At 38.6% G+C, this 23,357-nt stretch overlaps 1 protein-coding gene across 1 annotated transcript in view; it reads left to right on the top strand.

Annotated features, from left to right (window-relative positions):
- The window catches only part of AKAP6 (A-kinase anchoring protein 6), a 496,473-nt gene that overhangs the window by 101,226 nt on the left and 371,890 nt on the right, over window positions 1-23,357 (top strand). Inside the window, 3 exon segments of the mRNA XM_078151395.1 lie at window positions 2,051-2,302; window positions 17,150-18,401; window positions 18,404-18,924. Coding sequence (XP_078007521.1) covers window positions 2,051-2,302; window positions 17,150-18,401; window positions 18,404-18,924 — 2,025 coding nt within the window.

The raw sequence follows: 23,357 nt of genomic DNA, 5'->3' as shown, positions 1-23,357 counted from the left end.
GAGAAAATGGCATTTACACTTTAATTAGACCATTTTCTTTAGGTCACAACAACTAACATTCTAACTTTCCAGACTCCTCCTAAGCAGTTTCAAAACTTTATTTCATCAAATTTGTTAATGTGCTTAATATTGTAGTTTTAAACAATTATTATTTCTTCTCAAGAGCCAATTTTACAGTGTTAATTGAATGTATAACACAGTTATTATTTCTTAATGTCTCAGGCATTTGTCACAGGGTTTCCCTCCCAAATTTATACTTTTCACTAGTTATTTTTCCAGTTACTAGGTAATATCTATATTTATTCTAGCATTATATCATTAGTAATGGAATTTTAATTTGTAATTTAAGTAGGATTCTCTGGCTGGGTTAAGAGAGCTACTTTATCATTTGTGATGGTGAAGTCAATCAAGTCTTAGAGATTTTAGGCTTATATAAAAATAGTGAAAAAAATCTTTTCTTTTATCATGGAAAAATTTCAATTACATTTGAAATGCTTATTAAGTGCCTGTTGTGTATAATACCCATCAAAAAAAGGGATTTTCCTATTTGGGAATGTTTTCAAGTCACTTGAAGTTCTCAGCTATCAGCAGTAGCTTGGAAAAGTGGTAAAGGGCTAACCCTGGAATTAAGAAGACCTTGGTGTCAAATGTGACCATGGGCAAGTCACTCCAACCTTCATTGTCTCAGATAACTCCATAAGACTTTAATCAACCAATCATTTATTAAGTGCCTACTACATGCTAGGTACTAGGAATATAGAGACAAAAATGAAATAGATATTTACTCTCAAGAGAGCTAACGTTCTATAGGGGGAGACAACATGTGCGTATATATAAGTCTAAACCAAATGATTACACGAGGTAATTTATAGGGAGAGGTACAAACAACAGGACAGTGATCAGCACACAGGTATCATAGAGAAGGTGGCAAAACTTAACTTGAATTAAGTTTTGAAGGAAAATAGAGATTCTAAGCAATAAAAATGAAGAGGTAGTACAATCTGGGAATGGGAGACAGTCATTTCCAAAACACAGAAATTGAATTTCCATACTGAGAGTTCCTCATGTTAATGAAATCACATATTCTTTCAAACTTCTCCTCCCCCCCTCCCACTCACACGACCAAACTTTAAACTAACTCCCTTGACAAATTGAATAGCCACTAGGCTGTGTTAGTACTGCGCAAATTTGGTAGACCTAACTATATCTATCTATTAGGATGGGAGGGAGGGGGTACATTTAAATTTATTATGCTCTTGGGCAGACAAAGATTGCAAATGTGGTGATAGTTATATGAAAAAAAAAATTCAATCCCCCTACAGCAACGTCTTTGGAATGGCATCTCCCAGCTCTTCTGATACTTCTGAGAGCTTTTGAAGAGAATCTTATTGCTTTAAAAAATCATAATTCATCTTGCAAATCATGCTTAGAAGTTTAGCCACCTGCTATGAATCTAATTTTTAAGAAGTACCTGTGTGAGGGATAGTGTGGCAAATCCTTCATGGGTGAATTGAGCATTCATTCTCAACTGACTTTCTGATGGCAAAAAGGTCTTTGGATGACAATCTTCTTATGTTGACACATATAGTGCCCAGTTTAGCCACCCTGCTGCAGACAGCCTGACAAACAGCACAGTTACTGTCTTCCTTGCTGAATGCCCAAACAGTAGAGAGAAAATAGCAAAGGCATTCACAGAGTGAGCCTCCACCTCAGCTGACCTTTCATTTTGCCCATAAGAAACAATAACTAGCAAGGCTTTTGTGGTTTAAGGAAGAGATTCATTTACCTGAATGCCTGCTTGAGAGCACAGATCCAATAGAGTGGATATGGCAAATATGAATCCTACGCAAGGCAGTAACAAAAGGCCAAATACCAGATCTTCAATAGCCCGAGACCTGGATTGACTTAAGTCTTGATAAGTGATATCAGATGGAGGGTTGACTGTCTTCTTGTATCTCGTCCACTGAACTCAAATTATTCTCATTCTCTCTCTCTCTCTCTCTCTCTCTCTCTCTCTCTCTCTCTCTCTCTCTCTCTCTCTCTGTTACAGGACATATGTGAAGACATCTCTGATCACGTCGAGCAAATCCATGCCCTCCTAGAAACTGAGTTTTCCCTGAAGCTTCTGTCCTACTCTGTCAATGTGATAGTTGACATCCACACAGTCCAGCTCCTCTGGCACCAGCTGCGGGTCTCTGTTCTGGTTCTGAGAGAGCGAATTCTCCAAGGATTACAGGACGCCAATGGGAACTACACCAGGCAGACTGATATCCTGCAGGCTTTCTCTGAAGAGACAACAGAGGTATGTATGGCTCTTTGATAGGGAGAAGTATTCTTTAAAGCTTCCCTGTTGTGAAGTGTTTTTAAAGTTAGGACCATGAAAGAAACAGTTTTTTTTCCAGTTAATTTTTACATGTAACTTTGGGCAAACTCCTTACAGTTTTGTTGAGTTGTCTCAGTTGTCTTCGACTCTTTGTGACGCCATTTTGGGTTTTCTTGGCAAAGATACAGGAATGTTTTGCTATATCCTTCTCCAGCCCATTTTATAGATGAAGAATTGAAGCAAACAGGGTTAAATGATTTACCCAGGGTCATACAGCTACTAAGTATCTGAGGTTGGATTTGAACTCATGAAGATGAGTCTTCTGATTCCAAGCCCAGTGCTTTATCTACTGCACCACTTAGCTGTCCTAAATTCCTTAAAAACCTTATTATCTTAATTTCCCTGTTCCACAAAAAGGAAAGGCGAGGAAAGAGTCTGGTGATTTTAAGGGTGGTATAGACATCAGAGAGGTCACCTAGGGTATTGGATTGAGGACCTAGCCTTCGAGTCAGAATGATCTGTGTTCGAGTCCTGTATCTGACACACATACTAACCATATGACAGTTGGCAAGTCAGGACCCTAGGTGATTTTCTAAGGCTATAAGTTACAGACAAGTTGGTAGTCTGTACTAGTAGAAGGAATTCCCACCTCAGCAGTGAACTTCTATCCAGATGAAATTTAGAAAAAATGATGAAAAATAAGCTAATTATTATAAAGGATTTTGAGATCTAGGTGAAAAAGTGATATATAATTGTGTGTGTGTGTGCACCCGTGCACACATATACCAAACTTCCATATTTACAGAAAATTCACATACTTATTGTTTCGGTCGTTTTGTGGCGAAAGGCATAGCCCAGAGGATATTTTTGCAACTGTGTGATGTGTGTATCTATGTGAGTACGTATGTATGCATGTGTGTATTTGGATGCTAAGCATATTGAATACCTACTTGTCTTCCACGGGTACTGATTCACTTTGTTAGCCTACAGTCTCTCTACTTCCCAACCCTTGATCTATGAACCTAAGCCTGAAACAGCTCAGGAGCCTCAGAAGATGAACCTAGAGTCTAGATTACATCGTTCTTAAATGGGAAAGGCCCCAGTGCCTATCTCTGTACTTAAATATATGAATTTTCACACAGAAGGAACCACGGAGGTCGCCAAATCCAAACCCTTCATTTGAGAGGTAAGGAAACTGAGGCCCAGAGAGGTGAAATAAGAGAGGTTAAGCATCGCCCAAGATTATGTGAGTAATAAGGAGCAGAGCGGAGATTCAAACCTACATCCTCTGACTCTAAATTAGTATTGCCAAATTCAAACAGAAGCAGAGGCCCCTAAACCATTCATAAGCATCTCTACAGGACCCAGGTTGACTTAGTTTTCAAAGGTACCGTTATCTATGCTTCATTATGTTTTTATTTATTTTGTTAAATATTTCCTCATATTTAACACTCAGCACTGCTGCAGGCTGGTCTTTGGCATTTCTATTCCAAATCATTCCTCTGGGCCCCACTGGGGCTGGCCTTGATATTCAGTGGTATTCTCTTTGGGCAGTGGTAGACCTGAAGATTCTGATTCAGACTTTAGCTTTTGGGTTTATGGCCTAGAAATGACTGATGGCCTAAGTGACATAAATATTGTGACTTCTGACACTTAGCGACAGCGATAAAGTCGCAGCTGGGGTTGGAAGTCTATGATGGTATAGATCCTCACTCTTTCCCCCCGCAACTTTAGATCTTCATGTGTGCTGGTCTCTGTGCTTTTTGTTGTTGTTCAGTCATTTTTCAGTCAAGCCTGACTCTTCGTGACCCCATTTGGGGGCTTATTGACAAAGATAAAAACTGGAGTGGTTTGCCATTTCCTTCTCCAATTCATTTTATGGATGAGGAAATGAAGGCACACAGGGTTAAGTGAATTGGCCAGGATCATATAGCAAGTAAGTGTCTGAGGCTAGATTTGAACTCAGGAAGATGAGTCTTCATGACTTCAAGCCTGGCACGATCCACTGTGCCATCTAGCTGCCTTGTGTGTGTGCTCTACTATGGTGATGTCAGTGTTGTAGTTTTCCTTGGTACCTTTATATGGCTATGTGCCCTGACAAAGTTACTGATGCTGACTAAGATCCTAGAGGAGAGTGGCTGTGGGAAGGACCCTACAGAATCCCTTAAGCGTTTACACTCTGGTGTCTTTTTTTCACTCATATTGTTGCCACTTAGCTCAGGCACCCAATATGTATTCCTTGGATTTTTCCAACCTTCTAACTGGTTTCCCTGTTTCCATTTTCCTATTTATTCAATTCAGTCTTCACACAGCTTCCTAATACATAGGTCTAAACCAAAAACTTTTGCTTGTTCATTTAACAAATACTTATTAGAGATCTCTTCTATTTTGGGTACTATCCTAGTTACTGGGACAGAAAAGTAAGGTTTAAAGAATATATAGTCCTCTTTGAAATTTTTGATTTAGTAGGAGAATAAGAAACAAATTCAGGTAGCTTTAATACGCAACATTACATGAAAAATGCAATAAGGAAATGAAAAGCCAAGAGCTAAGTGGGATCTAAGGAGGCGGTTCTACCTGATGAACAATATCAGGGAAGGCTGTGAGGAGGGAATGGCATTTGAGTTGGGCTTTAAAAGATAGCTTGGAATTCACAAGGTGAAAGGCAAGAGGTGGGACATTCCTCATCTAAGCAATAGTATGAGCAAAGTCATAGAGACAGAAAAGGACAGAGTGTATTCCAGAGGAAGAGGACAGTCCATTTTGCCTAGAGGATAGAGTACGCAGAAGAAACTAACATGGTATGCAGGGAATACCACCTTCTGTCTCAAATTATAATGTATAGATTTAGGTGTTTTATATCCCTGTAGTAGAACATAAGCTCTTTGATGGAAGGAGCTATTTTATCTTTGCATCCCCAGCAGCTACCACAATGCCTTGCATGTAGCTTACTAAATACTTGTATTGGATAGATCAAAGGTAGAGAGGTTGGGGCCATAGGTTGTTGAAGTCTTTCAATGCCAAGCAGAGGTGCATAGGGCAATCTATACATAGTCGAATTGCTCAACTATAGGGTTAATAGAGGAAAGTAAGGCCAAATAATGTGATGGGTTGGAGGAACATGGGAGGATAGATAGAATAGAGGTCATGGTGAGGATGAAGAATTGGTTTAGGAGGTATGAGGTGAGGAGATAGATGGAAGAATAGGAGATTATTATCACAAAAGGGGATTTCAGAATTCACAATCACGAATTATGGCATAATTATGAGTAACAGTGAAATCTATTGTGTGACCATTCCTGCGGGTGGCCAGATGGTTTGAAAATAGAGGTGGTGGGTATTGAAGAAGATGATAAACTGGAAGGTCAAGGAATATCCACAAATATGTTGAAATATCATCCATTATGAAACAGGGGTAGAGGTGGAGAAGAAGAATGAGCTAGGTAATAATCTCCATCCCAAAGGAGAGACATACCACAGAGATGTTGTATCACATACCTGACTCTGTATCCCTAGAAGTTCAGATCTCAATGTCTTGATGCTCGGAATCTCTGATAAATGTGAGTCCTTTTAGCTCAGGCCTTGGCCATCCAAGGCCTTCCATAGTCTGTGGACTCTCTTTAGCCTTATTTCATAAACCTCCCCTTCAAATACTAAATCTTTTGGCTTTAATACACCATTCATCATCCTTCAGTCCTTTCCTGTTTTCCTGACACTGTTTCCCATAAACAAAACAGACTCCTCCCATCCCTAGTACGGACAGCATTGTCTTTCAAGGCCAAGTTCAGGTACTACATCCCTTGTGATGGCTTCCTTCATCCTCAGTCTCCACACCCACCCAGAGGTGATCCTTCCTTCCCTTCTTGCATCTCTCAGGCCACTCTGTTTGACCTCCCCTGTGCTGGTGAGCATTTTCTAACTTGCATTGTAGTTATCTGTGTACTTCCCTTACCTATACTATGCCATGTTGGCATATTACTACATGTTTGTTAGATTGATTTAAATGACTATACTGTATGATTCTCAAGGGTAGTGAAGTTTGGGTTGGGTTTGGTTTTGTTTAGTTTTTCCATCTTTTTCTCCATGGCACCCAGCACAGTACGTTGTGTATTTTTTTGTTTTTGTTTTTGTGTTTTGGACCAGACCTGTGATTTCATCAATGTAAGGAGCCCCCAGGGAATAACTTTGACTTCATTTGTAGATCAGCACTCTCTCTGTAATTTTATAGTTTGAGAGAGTTGCTTGGGGCATTGAGAGCTTAAGCGACTTGTCTGGGGTCAAACAGCAAAGTATGTGACAAAGATAGGACTTGAGGCCAGGTTTTCCTTACTCTAGGGCTAGCTTCTTGTCTGCTGAATTATATGGTCCTATCTTCACTCTGCCTCACCCTCCCTTTTTTATACATAGTGGGCACTGATAAATATTTCTTGAATTCTAATGCGGTGTCTGTCACATGTGTACTAGTATCAAGTCCAAATGATAGGACTGATGCCAGCTAGGGGGCACATTGGATAGAGCACTGGACCTAAAGTCAGGAAGACCTGAGTTCAAATGTGACCTCAGACACTAACTAGCTGTGTGACTCTGGGCAAGTCACTTAACCTCTGTTCCCCCTAGCTTTCTCATCTGTAAAAATGAGCTGGAAAAGGAAATGGCAAACTACTCAAGTATTTTTGCTGAGAAAACCCCACATAAGGTCACAAAAAGGTGGAAATGACTGAATATCAACAAAGAAATCAATCAGAATGGAGCACGGTAGTAGGCTGATTGTAAAGTAAGTTTGTTTGAATATGAATATATACACATACATACACATGTATACATATATGTATGTATACATATATAATACACATATGTGTATACATATACATATGAATGTGCATCTCTCACATGAATCCTTGTGAAATTATAATTGTCTTTGCTATTCTGCTCTCTCCATTGTTTTTGTGTTATCTATGCCTCATCTGTCCTCCATCAGTGTACACAACAGTGAGTAGACTGTTAAGTAGTGCAGGGCACTGAATAAATGATTACTATGAGACCAAGTGCAGCTTCTTGGGTTCTTTGTCTTCTGTTTGCTCTAAGTCAATCATACCTGTCACCACACTCAAATTAGGGGAAATAAGGGAGGAAACTGGGATGAAACATTCAACCAAATCTAAATAAATTCAGCTGGCAAAGATTTGCAGACAAATGAAGGAGGAAATGGAATAAAACATGCTGTCAAACAAGAATAGTTAATATGCATGATTTAGTTTGGAATAGTGGGACCTGAGAATTCCAGAAAAAGAAAGAATACATTTTTTAGGCATATGTAGATTGTTTTAGAACATCAAAGTTCTTTTGTTTAGTTAATCAAAATACTTTTCTCCTTACATTAAATTATATATCTTGGGCCTAAAACTGTAGATGTATATCGTCTCTCTGCCCAAAAAAGGGCATAATTTTTTAAAACGTATTTTCTCTGTTGTGGTGTCAGGCCTGTAGCTGTCAGACAAATGCTTAAAAAAACCCTTTCAAATGAAAAATGGTTATTGTGCAGTGGAAGTGAATGCATTGCAGTGATGGTTAACATTTAAAAATTAATACAGACCATCATGAGTAAATGTAAAATGTGTACTGTAATTAGGACTTGTCAGCAGCCATCTCTTTCATCTGTGAGCTCAGCAGCACTACTGAAATACAAATATTGTTATATGCTCAAATATTCCTTCCACAAAATGCTTTGCTCTCCAGGAAGATCCAGGTGTTTCACATGAGATAGTTAATAATTATGAAAGTTTTGTGACTTTCACATGAAAGTTACAAACATTTGTTGGTTCTTTGTTTGCAGACCATAATACTTCTATTTCCTGATACATTCATTCATTTTCTAATTCAACAAATGCCCTGAGCATTTACTGTTTGCCTTAGCTCTGTGCTAGACACTATGTGGCCTAAAAAGGCACAGAAGACTATTCCCTGTCCTTAAGAAGCTTCTCATTCTAGTTCAGGAGGCAAGGTTTATGAAAATATTCATACAAATGCATAGCAGTGTATAACTAGGTGGTACAAATGATAAGTTGAGAGGAGGAAGAAATTACCGTGAGTCGGTATGGTTGGAAAAGACTCATGAAATTATTCCTCTACCATCATTTCTGACTTTACTTTGATTCTTTGAAGTGCTGTGGTTTTATGGTGAGGGGGGGAGGATGAAGGAGTAATTCTATATCCCATTTACTGTGATGGATAGAATGCTAGATATGGAGTCAGGAAGGCCTGAGTTTGAATCCTGCTTCTGGCATTTACTAGCTGTGAGTCCCTAGTCAAAACATTTAATCTATCTGGGGCTCAAATGAGATGATACGTGGAAAGCACTTAATAATCCCCAAAGCATGATATATAGAGTTGTTTTATGCTTATCCTATAATTATGTGTTATTCCATTCATTTTCTGTAATCTACTCATCATGCAAAGGTTTTTTCTATTCTCTTATTATCTCCAGGGTACCAATGTACCATTTGAACTATCTGTTATTTTTATTCTATAGCACTAATCCACCGTCTTTATTGGTCTTAGATTTCTCCCATCATTTAGTGGTGAATTTAAGGGAGGATGTGGGCAGTCATGTATGGATTCTCTGCATCACTGGAAGACATACGCTGATGCGATTATAGCTTCCTTCGAGCTCCTTGGCACTTGTAACGTTAATTTTCTATAGGTTGAAATGATGCAATTACAGAACATTTGTCCACAAAAGTCCTCCTCCTCCTCATCGTGTGGGGGTGACCCCAGATTATCTATGGCTGTGCTATATGGTGTGAAACAAAAGACATTATGCTGACCCGAGCCTTCAGTTGGTGGACAATGTCTTGATGTAGAATCCAAAAGGAAGAGGAACTGTCTTTTGATGGGAAGACTGCCACATCTCCATTCCCAGATCACTTTGTGCTTATTCTATTAAGTTCTGAAACCCAACAGGGGAATCTTCCATGAAATCCATGGTTATTTCACAGAACCACAGAAGCTCAGGATTGAAAGGATTTCAGTAACCATTTAGTTGTGCTGCTGCCTTCCCCAAAAAGAATCTTCGCTACGTTAGGGCCACCTCTAGTGCACCAGCCATGTCCTGAGGTGGCCCATTCCAGTGGGGGATCATTTCAAATTGTTAGGCAATTCTTCTTGATATCAAGTCTAAATTACCCCCTTTATCATTTTTACCTGTTTTTCTTAGGTCTGGTTTCTGGGGCCAATGAGGCAGTTATTTTGGGCCAATAGGGTAAAATTTAGGTGTTCTGCTCTGAAGGAAACAAAAATGAAGGGGTCATTTTTTTTCATTTTTTACATAAAAAGATTCAGACTGGTTCTGAAAAAAAAATCATCCTTTGCTTACGAAGTGCTTTGTAGTTTATAAAGTACGTTTGCACACACTACTTCACTCGGCAAGCATATATTAAGCATATATGCAATCATTCCTCACAACTGGGAGACAGCATGGCCAATAGAAAGATTATTGAATTTGGAGTCTGGGCTCTAGGTTTGAATCCCAGTTCTGCCACTTGTGATCTATATAATCCTGAGCAAAATCACTTAACTTTTCAGGACATCAGTTCCCTTGCTGATAAAATGAAGGAGATAGAGTGGATGTCCTTCTAACTTTAAATCTATGATGCTAAGAACTCTGTGAGATGAATGGGACATTAATTGATTATTATCCCCGTATGAGTCAGTATTGTGATATGGAAATCAAAAAAGTGAATTCAATTTTGGTGTGCATTGAGAGAGGCATAACTTCCGGGAATAGGGAGGTGATAGTCCCACTGTGGTCTGCCCTCATCAGAACTCATCTGGAGGATTGTGGCACCACATTTGAAGAAGGACAATGATAAGCTGGAGGGTGTCTAGAGGAAGGCACCAAAATGGTTGAAGGGATTTCGGTTTGCACCACAAGGTTCACTTGAAGGAGCTTGGGATGTTTAACCTGAAAAAGAGAAGGCTCAAGGCAAGACGAGAGATATGATAGCTGTTCAAGTATTTGAAGGTCTGTCATGGGGAGGGGGGGGTTTGGAGAGGGAGTAAATTGGAAAAAAGGGGGGGGCAAACTGGATGCTATTCTGTCCTGTTCTAGGAGTTCCCCACGTCAATAAAATCACAGGTAAAGCTCCAGTCCCTAACATCACTTTGAGGTAGACAAAAGATGTATCTTTTATCCCCACTTTACAGATGAAGAAATAGAGGCTCAGACAGATTGACAGACTCATCTCAAGATTAATTAGGGAGGGCCGATAGGATCAGAGTGCCTTTTGGTTTGGGTTTCCATCTCAAAAGAAAGCTTTAGAGATTTAATAAATAAAATAAAATAAAAATTAATAAATACAATTTAAACAAAAGTATTTGAATAATCTCACTGTGCTTATTGTCACTAGTGACAGGATACAAAAGGTAAAAAAAATTTCTGCAGTAAGAATTACTGAATTGCCATGTCTGTGAGTGGAGAGGGTGGGTGGGGGGAATGACTGAAAAACATTTGCTAATTTAAAAAAAATTGAGTCATGTCGGCTTTTTAAAATTTATTTGAACCTAATTTATTTTCATATGTCTTTACTTTAAAACCGTAGTTAGTAGTTTCAAAACTGGAAGTTATTAAGACCTTTCAGAATCCTGACTTGTATGAGGTCATAGAGTAAGACACTGGTTAAGCCAAGACTATAATGAGGGTCTTTCCCCTCTTGCTTTACTACTCTCAATAGATCCTTAAAGATGGATGATTTTAGCTTTTTATCTTGGTATCCTCCAAATCTAGCACAAAGTAGGCACTTAATAAATGCTTGTTTATTAGTAAATGGTTGTTGATGGTTAGGTGACTTTGTACCGGCTCTCCCTTATGCCTGGAATGTATTCCCACTTGCGCTTCCTCTCTTAGAATGCCTTTCTTTCTTCAAAACTCTCCTCCAGTGACAATTTCTGTATGAAATCTTTTCTGATTTCCCCAAATGCTAGTTTTGCCCCGCAAAAAACTTAGCTCGTATTTCTTTTGTATATGCTTATTTCAGTGCATGTCTCCTCTGGTAGAATGCAAAATTGCTGAGGGTAAGGACTGTTTCATTTTTGTTTTTGTATCTCTAGAGCCCAACATAGTTCCTGGAACCCAGTTGGTGCTTAATTCATGCTTATTGGTTGATTGATTTTTAGATTGACTGTCATTGCATTGAATCCCTGTTTTTGTTACACACTCACTTTAAGTAGTTGTCTTTTCCTTACTAGAAAACCTGGGCATAAACATTTGCTAGCATCTTGGATCCTACTTTAGAAGAAAAATATACAAAGAATGAAGCAGAGTGTAGGAGGCAACCAGGAGAGAACTTAAATAGGGCAATGTGAAACTTGGCACAGAAGTTGTAGTGTGTAGGCACTGATAAATTATTATGCAGCTCTGAGGGGAAGCTATGTAAAGCCCCCAATAATGTTGCTTCTCCATGTTCACTGGTTAATAAAATTTGGTTTAAAAAAAAGGATCCAGGAAGGGGGTTGAAAATAGAACTTCAGTGGCTTAATAATGAGTAAGGAAGCAACCAAAATTTCTTGCTTCTAGCTAGAAGAAAAGGTTTCCCTTAACATCTAGGTGAAGATTGAAGCCTATAATAAAATGAATAAATTATCCTCCTCTGTAAAATATAACCTTCATCAGAAAAGCTGTTGCATTAATGTATTATGAGGAGGCATGTTTTGGATTGAGATATTGCTTGGCTGCCCTGACAGCACTGGTGGCTTAGCACAATTAAATTCTCTATTTTCTACAATAAAAAAGGCAATAAAAATCATACCCTCATGCCTCCATATCCACTTGGAATTCTACTTCTTGCAAACATTAGGCAGCTAACCTGGAGGCTTATCAAGAAGAAGGTTTGAAGACTAGGTATTTATTAATATTTCAAAGTTACTTTTTATTTTAAGGAGTAGAGGGGTGGAACTCATTAGTTATTTGCTCTAAGAAACTCAGAGACCTTTCTTTTATTATTTCCTTGGTGAAAACTAGATGAATGCTTCAGATGATCATTCTTGAACAATGAAAAGAAACTACAGATCCAGTCTGACTTTTCTACAGAAATGGAAGACATGCCTGCCCTAAGCTACCAACTTTGGCACATACAGATACCTGGCTTGTGTCGTGCTAGGAATGGGAGGGGATTTTCATGGGAGATTAAATAAGTGTTTGTTGAGCTATGGCATTGCTTACCAGTGTTGCTTAGAGATATTTGTGGATGGTGGGCAGAAACTGCTATAGTCTTTTCTCACTGCAGACCCTTATTGGCCACTGTGGAAATGAGAAGGCTCTATTATGTTCTGTAGGCAAGCTATCACATTCTTTTATTAACCAGTACAATTTCTCCTGATTTAGTAGTGTTTAGAGTGCTGACTTGGAATTAGGAAAACCTGGCTTCAGATCTTGCTTCTGACATTTGGTTGTTATCCTTCCTGCCCAAAGAGGACCAAAATAACATCATTATGCTGGGGGTCAAGATAAAGTGTGTCTGACTGTGTCTTGGAAGGCTCTACCACAGGTTGGGCACAAACTGTCCATATGAACATTTGGAGTGGAGATGTCTCAGATTTGTGCATCTCGCCTTTCTTTTGAGCTACTACAATTTTACTTTGCTCATAGAACACAGTGCTTTATGAGGGCATGCCATGCTGGACGATCTTGTCTCCCATGTCTCACAATCGATTCCAAAGTTTTTCAATTTCTCCCACACTTTCCTTCAGAGCCTCCCCCAAACTGAGCTAGTTCTGGCAAAACGTGCATCAATCTCATCTATGTGTATATCCTTGGAAAGTACGTGAAACTTTCTAAGCCTCATTTTCCTCATAAATAAAATCAGAGGATTGGATCTGAGATCTTTTCTAGCTCCTGTGGCCCACAGAAATGGTGGCTGTGGTTAGGTTCCAAGATTATCTTACAAAATCCTATTTCACTCATTTTGTACCTGAAATCCTATATTCAAGCAATAAAAACCAAAACCATTGACAACATATAGTTGTCATATTTTTATGACATATATCATTTATTATGTTTGTTATTTATTTTTATGATAAACATATATTTTAAAAGATTTATTTACTTAGAAGTATGTTTTATCTCTTTCCCCCAACCCCTCAGTGAATAATTTTAAAAAGAAAAAAAACCCCTCATAACAATATGCATAGTACAGCAAAACACATTCCCATGTTGGCCGTTGTCCCAATATGTATGTCTCCTTCTGCATTTTAAGTCCATCGCCTCTCAGCCAGAAGGTGGGTAAAATATCTTATTGCAGTGTGATATTTCATCTTCTTTGTGTACAAACATTCATACCTAAATGTCATTTTAAGTCTTATTTCTGTGGGAAAATATGCTTGAAGTTCTGAAAATCCCTACGTTTAAAGCTTGAAAGGACCTTGACATCACCTAGTCCAATTTGATCATTTTATTGGTGAGTTCAGGGAGCCCAGAGGGTGTGAAATCTCTCATTCACAGCCATAGAGGTAGTTAAGTTGCAGAACTGAGGATTCATACCTAGGTTTTCTGTCTCCAAATCTGCTTTTTTCCCCCCACTAGACCACTTCATCACATAAGAAATTCATAAATCTGCTTTTGGAAGATGGCTCATATGGAAGTTTGGAGACTTCACAATATTGTTCAATCATGTCCAACTCTTCATGACTCCATGGACCATTACTGTCCATGGGACTTTCTTGGCAAAGATGCTGGAGTGGTTTGCCATTTCCTTCTCCAGTGGCAAACCAAAGTTAAGTGATTTGTCCAAGGTCACACAGTGAGGAAGTTTCTGAAGCTGGACTTGTACTCAGGTCTTCTTGACTCCAAGCCCGTGCTTTATTCATTGTGCCCCCTAGCTGCCACTTCAGAATATTACTTGTTTACATTTTCTGTAAGGTGTGGGGGGGTTTTTTGTGGGTTTGTTTTGTTTGGTAGTCAGAGTTGACTATCTCTACAGTTTGCTGGTATCTGACTCTCTTATAAAAAGTAATTGACCTAGAGATAGACCTGAGTTAAGTGTGAAATTCCCCTTAGGTCCTTGTCATCTTGGTTGGCAATGGAAATTGATTGAACCCCATGGAGGATATGCAATTTTATACAGTGATACTGCTATGAAAGAAAGGTTGCATTCAAAGAATATGCTTATTTGTCAGAAACTCCATAGTCAAGGGTAGAAATAATATAGGTGACATAGGAATGCTGTCATTTTATTAAAAGTCATTCCTTAGCAACCACCATCAAAGAAGTAATAGAAATAAAGTGTCACAGACTGAGTGATGGAAGGGATCTGAGAGGTTAAACTCTCATTTGTCATATGAGAAAGCTTAGACTCAGAGACTGAGTGAGTTACCCAAGGTAACGTGGACTTGTAGGTGGTAGAAGCCTGATTTGGAGCCAGACTCCCTGACTCCAAACCCAGTACTCTTTAATCCAGGGCACTGTGGTATTTTGTAGTATTTAGCTTTAGGCTCTTTGAATCCACAGCCTCATCCTTGGCCAAGTGCTTCCTCTGCTTAACCTGACAAAACAGTATTAAGGGAGAGGTTTGAGAGTGTTGCTCACCATCAGAGAGAAATTAATAGAATGAAAAATTGTTTTTCTGATACTTGTGTTAACATGCCTCCTGACCTCCATATATATCTCTCTGGCTTCAGATTTCCGGTGGTTACTAACTTCTTGCTTCTATACTACTTTCTTGAATTTGACTTAATAGGAATCTCCCACTGCTGTTTGCTGACCTGGCCTGGTATCTGGTTTACCTTTCCCTTTGGACATTGCCTCTCTTTGGAGCCGGGGACAGGAGTTCTACATAAGTCCTGGTGATTAATCTAGGGGCTCTTAATATTTTTGTGTGCTATGGATTCCTTTAGCAGTCTGGAGAGGCTTATGGACCTCTTTTTCTTCTTCTTTTAAAAAAAATATTTATTTATTTATTTACTTTAAGTTTTCAGCATTCACTTCTGTAAGATTTTGAGTTTTATATTTTTCACCATCCTGGACCTCTTTTCTGAATAATGTTTTTAAATACATAAAATATACAAAATGCAAAGGAAGCCAATGATATTGAAATATGTTTTATCAAAATATATATATTTTTAAAAAGCAAGCTTTCGCTGCTTCTCTGTGATGCCATGTGGGAATGGGACGCCGTTGGGGCATTAGGGAGCACAGCCTCACTGGGCTAAGTCTAGGCCTCAGCTGTATCCCCTCTAAGCAATGGCAAGGTAACCAGGACATGCTGGTGCTAAGCTGTAGTCTAAGGATTCTCTATTATTAATTCCATAGCATCAGTAGGCACTGATGTTGATGAGGGCATCAATGGAAGGGAAAGAGAAGACAGGTCCAAAGGCCTTCAGAGTGTTCTTGTCCACTGCCATTGGTTTATTGGATGATCATTCTGCATTATAGCTTCATAGAATCTTAGCTTGAGGGCTAAAAGGGACCTCAGAGGTCATCAAATTAAAATCTTTTATTTTCTAGAAGAGAAAACTGAAGGGCCAGAAAAGTGCAATGGCCTGTCCGGTCTAGTGATCACTGGAGCCAGGCTTTGAACTCAGGACCTGTGACTTCAAATCCAGCAGGCCAGTCAGAAATGATGTGATAACTAATGAAAACCATTGCAGGCAGACTAAGCTAATGGTGATAATTAGCTCAGGCAGCCAGTGACATGAATAGAAATTCTAGAGGGAGCACTCTCCTCCCCCCTACATTTTTCCATGGGCTGTAACTATTTCTGGGATTCCACGATAAAAAAAAAATTCCTACATATGGCCCTGATTCCATGTTATCTTTATTTTATCTTTCAATGTCATCTGATGAAAATGTTTTTTATGATAAACAGAAATTGTGAGACTGATTCTCACCAAAACAAACAAACAAACAAACAAAACAAGATTTCAGAATACAGATTATGTCAGTAAAGTACCAGGTACTAGTCTAAGTGCTGGGATACAAAGAAAGGCAAAAGGCAGCCCCTGCTCTCAAGGAGCCCACAGGCTGAAGGGGCAGATAACATGCAAATGACTATGTATAGATTATCTACAGGATAATGAAAAATAATCAAAATAGGAAATATTTTTTGTTATGTAGGTGTAAATGTAGGTAGCTCCACTTTGTGGCATTCTTGAAGATCAAAATATCTGATTTATCTAAAAGAGAATTTTCCCAGGGAATTTTTTAATCCAGGTAAATTAACAAAGGTAGTATATATTTTTAGACTTTCCTAAACTAGAAAATATTCAGGAAGAAGTGTGTATATTTAGGTCAGAATGAAAACATTTCTATTAAGACTGTGTCTGACAAATTGAAAAAAAAATTCCCCAGTGTTTAAGAAGTTGATTGTACAAAGCCATGTGGTGATTGAATGTTATCCCTCTATATATGTCCCTCTAGAAACCATTTACACTAATTGAATTTCTAAACTTTTCTCCAGTGTGTGCTAACAATTCATCTGAAGAGCAATGGAATATTATGCAGTTATCCCTTCCACATCACAGGGGCACCAAACCCCTGTGATCTGAAAAATCTGAGGAAAAATTTTTGACCCTCCTTTCGTACCAAGGAAGAAATCTGGATTTTTTTCTTTTTCTTTTATGGGATGTAAAATTTGGGTTAAATATTTGGTCATAGACTGTCATCTGCTGGCCTTCACATGTGGTCTGCGACTTCTGTGAAACTCTCAAAATATTTCTATTTAATTTCTTATGCCAACCTGATATATATCAAAACTGTAATGGGGAAAGCTACAATGTGGAAGAGTTAACTGTGATTGATGTTGCATTTCCTCAAACCATTTCCATTGTCTGTTCCAGGGTCGTCTGGACTCTTTAACTGAAGTGGATGACTCCGGACAGTTAACCATCAAATGCTCCCAGAATTACCTGTCCCTGGATTGTGGCATCACAGCGTTTGAACTATCAGACTACAGCCCCAGTGAGGATTTGCTCGGTGCCTTGGGTGATATGACCTCTGGCCAGGTTAAAGCCAAGCCTTTTGACTCCTGGAGTGAAATGGAAAAAGACTTCCCGGAACTTATAAGAAGTGTTGGTCTCCTGACAGTAGCTGCTGACCCTGTTCCCTCCCAGGACAGCGAAGCCATCAGTACCATCAGTGAAGAGGAAACTCACTTGTCCCTTTCAGCAGGAGACAAAGGTGGAAGTGACGAGAGCAAAGTAATACCTGTAGCCAAAGAGCTTCAGGTCATGTCTCCTCTTGGTTCTACAGGCTCAGGGCAAAGGAAGGACAGACCACCCTCTTCTGACACACAGGCAAAGGAGAACCATTCCTCATCCAAACCTGGTGCAAAAACACATCCTCCTCTCTCTGAAAATCCAACCCCCAAGAGGTCAATAAGAGACTGTTTTAATTATAATGAAGATTCTCCCACACAACCCACTTTGCCCAAAAGGGGACTTTTTCTTAAGGAAGATACCCTAAAAAATGAACTCAAAGATAGTGATGGGAAAAAACAGATGACTCTCTTAAAGGCGGAAATGAGTAGAAGTACACCCTCCCTTTTGGATCCACCAGACCGGTCCAAGCTATGTCTGGCATTACAATCCTCTTATCTAAACAGCCCATCGGCAGTTAGCCAGTCCTATGAGTGTTTGCACAAAACAGGCAATGGGAATCTTGAAAACCCAGTCAAGGGGCACTTTAAAGAAATCTCTTCTAGCTTAGAAAGACTTAATGAGTACAATCGTAAAGAAAAAGCCCCTCGAAGAAAATCTGATGAAACCTCTGAGATTACAGTTTCATGTCAACTACCTAAAGAAGGATCCGGCACCAAGGCAGCTAAACCAGCTGAAAATACGAAAAACTCAGTGGTGCCGAATGGAATTTCTTGTTGTGTTTCCAAGTCCAGAGAAAGACCAGAGACAGATTCTGCTTCCACGTCCTCAGCAGAGCTTTGCAGTCCAAGAAACCTGAATGCCAAATTGTCCCCGAAGTTAATTCCAACCAGTTTACCACCTGTTTCCCAAGGAAATGACTCTGTATCTGGCTCAGACTCCGTTATCTCCCCATTACCCATTATTTCAAAAGACAAAAGCAAAAAATGCTATTCCTTTCTCCAAGTCTTATTGCTAGAAATGGCCAAGTTGTGGAAGCCTGGTATGGTTCTGATGAATACTTAGCTCTTCCATCCCACCTTAAACAGACTGAAGTGTTAGCTTTAAAGCTGGAAAATCTGACAAAGCTTCTGCCCCAGAAACCCAGAGAAGAAACTATTCAGAATATTGATGACTGGGAGCTGTCAGAAATGAATTCAGATTCTGAAATCTATCCGGCCTACCAGATTAAAACAAAGCACAAAAGATTAGGCAGAATATCCCCTAGTTCCTCGAGTGATATTGCATCTTCCCTGGGGGAAAGTATTGAATCTGGGCCTCTGAGTGATATTCTTTCTGATGAAGAGTTGTGCATGCCTACACCTGGCATCAAAAAATATAGAGCCGAAAAGTCAGAGATAGCTCCATCCTCTAAGAAAAATGAGAGCCCTGCCTCTAATAAAACTGCTTTAATTCAGCAGTTGATGGAAGATATTCAACACCAAGACAACTATGAAGCAATCTGGGAAAAAATTGAGGTAAGGTGCTTTCAGAAATCAGGAATTGTTGCCACGGTGGTTGGCACAGAGTAGATACTTAATAAAAACTTATTGATTGATTGCTAGTCATAATACACCAATCCTGTTATCCCCATTGTAGAGATGAAGGCCCTCCAAGACCTAAGTTCAATGAAAGGGCTTTTAAAAAAATTGGAAATAATTCTTACTATTTTGATAGGCCTGCCTTTTGTTCTCTTAAACTATTATGGAGTAGAAAAAAGAACAATATTCATTACCTTGGGCCAATGTACATGTCAACAGTAAACGCTCATCAGTCCTTCAACATGTTGATCACACTTGAATCAATGGATTTGTGTTTGACAAAGCTCTTTGCAGTCAATATTGCTTGAACACAACTGAGCTCCTAATCAAATGGGTAGTACAAAATAAAGAATACATTGGGCAGTAAATAGTTTTTGAGCTTAATTAATTGGATTTGCCAGTATCTCAGCTATATCAGAAAGAAATCATTCTTTTTTCCTCTTAATACTTTTAAGTTTGATCTGCTCATCCCATCCCAGAACAGATACTTCTGTATTAGATAGAAACAATAAAGTCCAATTCAATTCACTGGGATATGTCTTCTTTTAATCTTTCTATATCATTTTACTGTTGGCTAACAATCATTGTAATCCAGTTTAATGCAATAACACACACTTTCTCAAGCACCTAATATGTGTAAGAGTCTGTGCTAGGTGCTGGAAACACCAAGATAGAAAACAAAAGTGTCATTGCCCTTACATTCTAGATATATTTTACATCATGCAAACATCTCTGGAACATGGGAATACCAACTCTGTTGTATAAATTTGCTCTAAGAATGAGATGTTGGTGTCATTACATCAAAACTGGCAAAAACTCCATGTCCATATAGTTCTCATTCATCCAAGCACAGGCAATCAGAATTTTCAAGACACAGTTTCTAATATGGATACAGTATAATATGATTTTGGTCTTTTGAGAATAAATAGTCTTGCCCCCAAAGATGGTTAATATTGTAGATGTCGTGGTCTTTGCTTTAATAGGGTGTTATCCAAAAGTACTACTAATTCATTTGCTGATCACAACATGGTGCGGTAGACAGTGTGTTGGGCTTAGAGTCCAGAAGGCCTGGTTCACATCCCACCTCTGATATTTACTAGTTGCATGACCTGGGAAACTCATTTAACTCTTACATGGTTCAGGCCTAGGATTTATCTACTTAAGTAGACAATAAAGAGTAAAACTCATAGGTGAATTGTGATCTATGGGGTTGGTAGAAACAATTATCACACTTGGAATTCCTCTCCCTAATGAAATCAAAGATCTTTCCTATATTCCTATAAGAATTCAGAGCTGTTAACACAGGTTAATAAAGATGCCATATATTGGTTTTAGGTCTCTGCAATTCCCAAAGTGCTTTTATGTACCTACACTATATATCATTCTCATTTATAATCCAGCGAGGAGGTAAGGAGGATATTTTTACTTCCATCTTTTACAGATGAAGAAATAGAGCCTTGGAAAGGTAAAAAGTCTTGCCCAAGACCCCATGGCTGCTAAGTGACGGAGGTGGGCCTAGAACCCAGATCTTTTATCTCTTTTTACTATGCCTACTTGCCCCAGTTAGGGTGGCTGTGAAGTTAATTTCATACATGTCTTGTATAATTTCAATGTATTTCCAACTTTTCAGGTTGGAAAAGAGATAGCAGAGGATTTAGAAGATTGTGAGAGGAGAGGAAGTGCAGGCACTGACAGTTGTTTTTACTGGATGTACCACCTTTTTTTTTAATCTCTGCATAGAGATCATTTAAACCATGAGAGCTGATGAGATCACCAAGTGAGAAAATATAAAGGAAGAAGAGAAGAGGGTCCAGGACAGAGCCTTGGGGGATACCCATATTCGATAGATATGATATGGAGAAATATCCAGCAGAGTAGATTAAGAAAGAGGAGAACCTGGAGAGAACAGTATCACGAAAACCTAGAGAGAAGAGAATTTCCAGGAGGAGATAATGAGCGATTCTGTTCATTCTTCAATGCTTAGTAGATAGGTCTCTGCTAACTCCCCTTTCTTTCATCCATTGAGGTTTTTTGAAACTCTTAGATTGGGTTCCTGGTTTTTTTTTAAATGATTTTATTTTTAAAAATCTGTTGGTCAATTTTCAATGTCTCATTTTGAAGAGGCCAAATATCCACATGTAACAAACCAGCTCCTCCATTACCATAACTATTAGTCTTATCAATGGGTTGGTAATGGACCAGACTAGTGTGTAACCAGGTGAGTTGTTTATTTTTCAGTTGCTGATATCTTCTTGCACAGATCTTGTTCTGCAGATAGGTTAAGTGTCCTCTCCTCCACAGCTTTCTTAAGTCTGAAAATAAATTGGAATAAATGAATCAAGGGAATCCTGAAATGAATCCACTGGGAATAACACGTGGAATCTCAGGCCTTTGTACCCTCAGATAGATTTAGATTTTCTTTGGCCTGAAAAAAGAAAGAGAATATATTTAGAATTGATTAGTTAAGTCATACTTCCACTAAACAGGCATTTTTGATGGATATTTAACATTTTCTAAAAATCAGTAAAATGCTATTAAATTAGTGAACAGTCTACAGGAGTGCTATCATTACACAAAAGGAGTGAATTATGTAGCTTGGCAAAAATCCACTTAGCGAAAGCAATCAGAGATGTCAGCTTAACAGGTGGGTGATTACAAAATGTACCTTCTTAGAGAGTATGGTAAATTAATGTATATATATTGAGTGATGACTTCTATGAAACACTGGAACAGATACAAAGAACTGTGATACATGGTCCCTGCCCTTATGGCGCTTCTAGTCAAGGTAGGAGGAATGCCATATAGACCTCAAAAGTAAAATTATCCCACAAGGCTATATTTGAAAGTTCTTTAAGAGTTGGGTTGTATTCAACTTCACCTTTGTATCTTTGGCATTTAGCACAATATTTTGTACCTAGTAGGTGGTTAGTAAATGTTTTTTGAATGTTTGAATAAGTTTGAATAAATGCCAAGTGAATGATACAGACAAATGCTGAGAAGAATGATATCTTTGTGGGCTGGGGTCATTAAAGAAGGCTGCCTTTAAAAAATACTCCAGGAAATTGTTTTTATATCTTTTCTTTTTAAAGACTAGATTTATTTTCTCAACAGAGGAGTTGGGAGATGAAATTCAAACCATTTTCCGAGTTTTTTTTTTCAGAAATGTAATTTTATAACACACTGAATATTTAAATATAAATAACAATCTCCAAGCTTTAAATGGGACACTTTCAAGTCCCATTAAAAAAAAAAGCTCCTGTGTTTTTTTTTTTCCAGATGATATCTCACTTTACTGAAGACCCGCTTATCATGAAATCATACTGGTAAAGAGAACTATAAACATCACCTTTTACTTCAGTATGTTAGGGTAGCATTAGAAAAAAATATCCTTTTGGACATCTTATCGTCCGGCTTTCTCATATCACATATTTTCTAGTCATGCTAAAATCTAAAAACACATCCCAGAGAGAATATGCCTTGTTAACTCATACATGTTGGTATCCAAGTAATAGTTGGCTCAACTAACAATCAAAAAGGGAAAAAATTGGCATTCCTTTTATTAGAATTCTAAATATCTTTATAAATGCCAGATTACAGCCTCTTCGGTATAAGTCAAGGAGTCAGCTGCTGGTGGCATTTTTAATCTAAGTAAGTCTCTGACCAGATTTAAAACTTCCTTAAGGCCAATGAAATACCACCCATGCACATCAGTTATTTCCGTTTCGGTGATACAAATGCTCAGGAGAATGCCTTTCCTTTATAGTCTGGATAAAGTAAATTTTTAGTTAAGTCAAGCCCTGATTTTGTTGTAGCAGGTTTGACTGCCTAGAGAAGAATAAGGGTAATATTTATGCTTGGGCATCCATCACTTTCTAACACCAAATGGATAGTTTTAAGTAGAGGATCGTTTGCCCTGGGGTTATTTTGGCATGGTATTCAGACGGGAATGTATCCAGTGTCACTGAATTGATTAATTATCAACAGTCTTTTTCTGGACGCTGTTCTTTGGCCAGGGGTCTGGAGCCCTTTTATATTTGTCAGGACTTTAGGATTGGTTTCTGTATCTTGACTGATATTTATAACATATTTGTTCAGATGTCATGCTATTTATACTAAACTTGCTCACATCATACTGAATTAATTTCTTACCACACTGCCTCGAATGCCGTAGGCTTTGAAATTTAGCCTGCCCTGTGAGCAGTGTTTAAATTTCTCTTAGCATCTTAAAGAGGAAATGTGGCTTAGTGGATGGTTGGTAACCATAGAGTCAGGAGACCTGGGTTCATAATCTGGCTTGAGGCATACTGGTTGTGTAACCTTGGACTAGTTATATAAACTCTCAGTACCCCAGGCAACTATCTAAGACTCTA

Source organism: Phascolarctos cinereus, unplaced genomic scaffold (assembly GCF_003287225.1).
Source record: "Phascolarctos cinereus isolate Bilbo 61053 unplaced genomic scaffold, phaCin_HiC Scaffold_3;HRSCAF=262, whole genome shotgun sequence".
NCBI lineage: Eukaryota > Metazoa > Chordata > Mammalia > Diprotodontia > Phascolarctidae > Phascolarctos > Phascolarctos cinereus.
The sequence above is the reverse complement of the archived record's forward strand: the minus strand, read 5'-3'. Positions and strand labels throughout refer to the sequence as shown.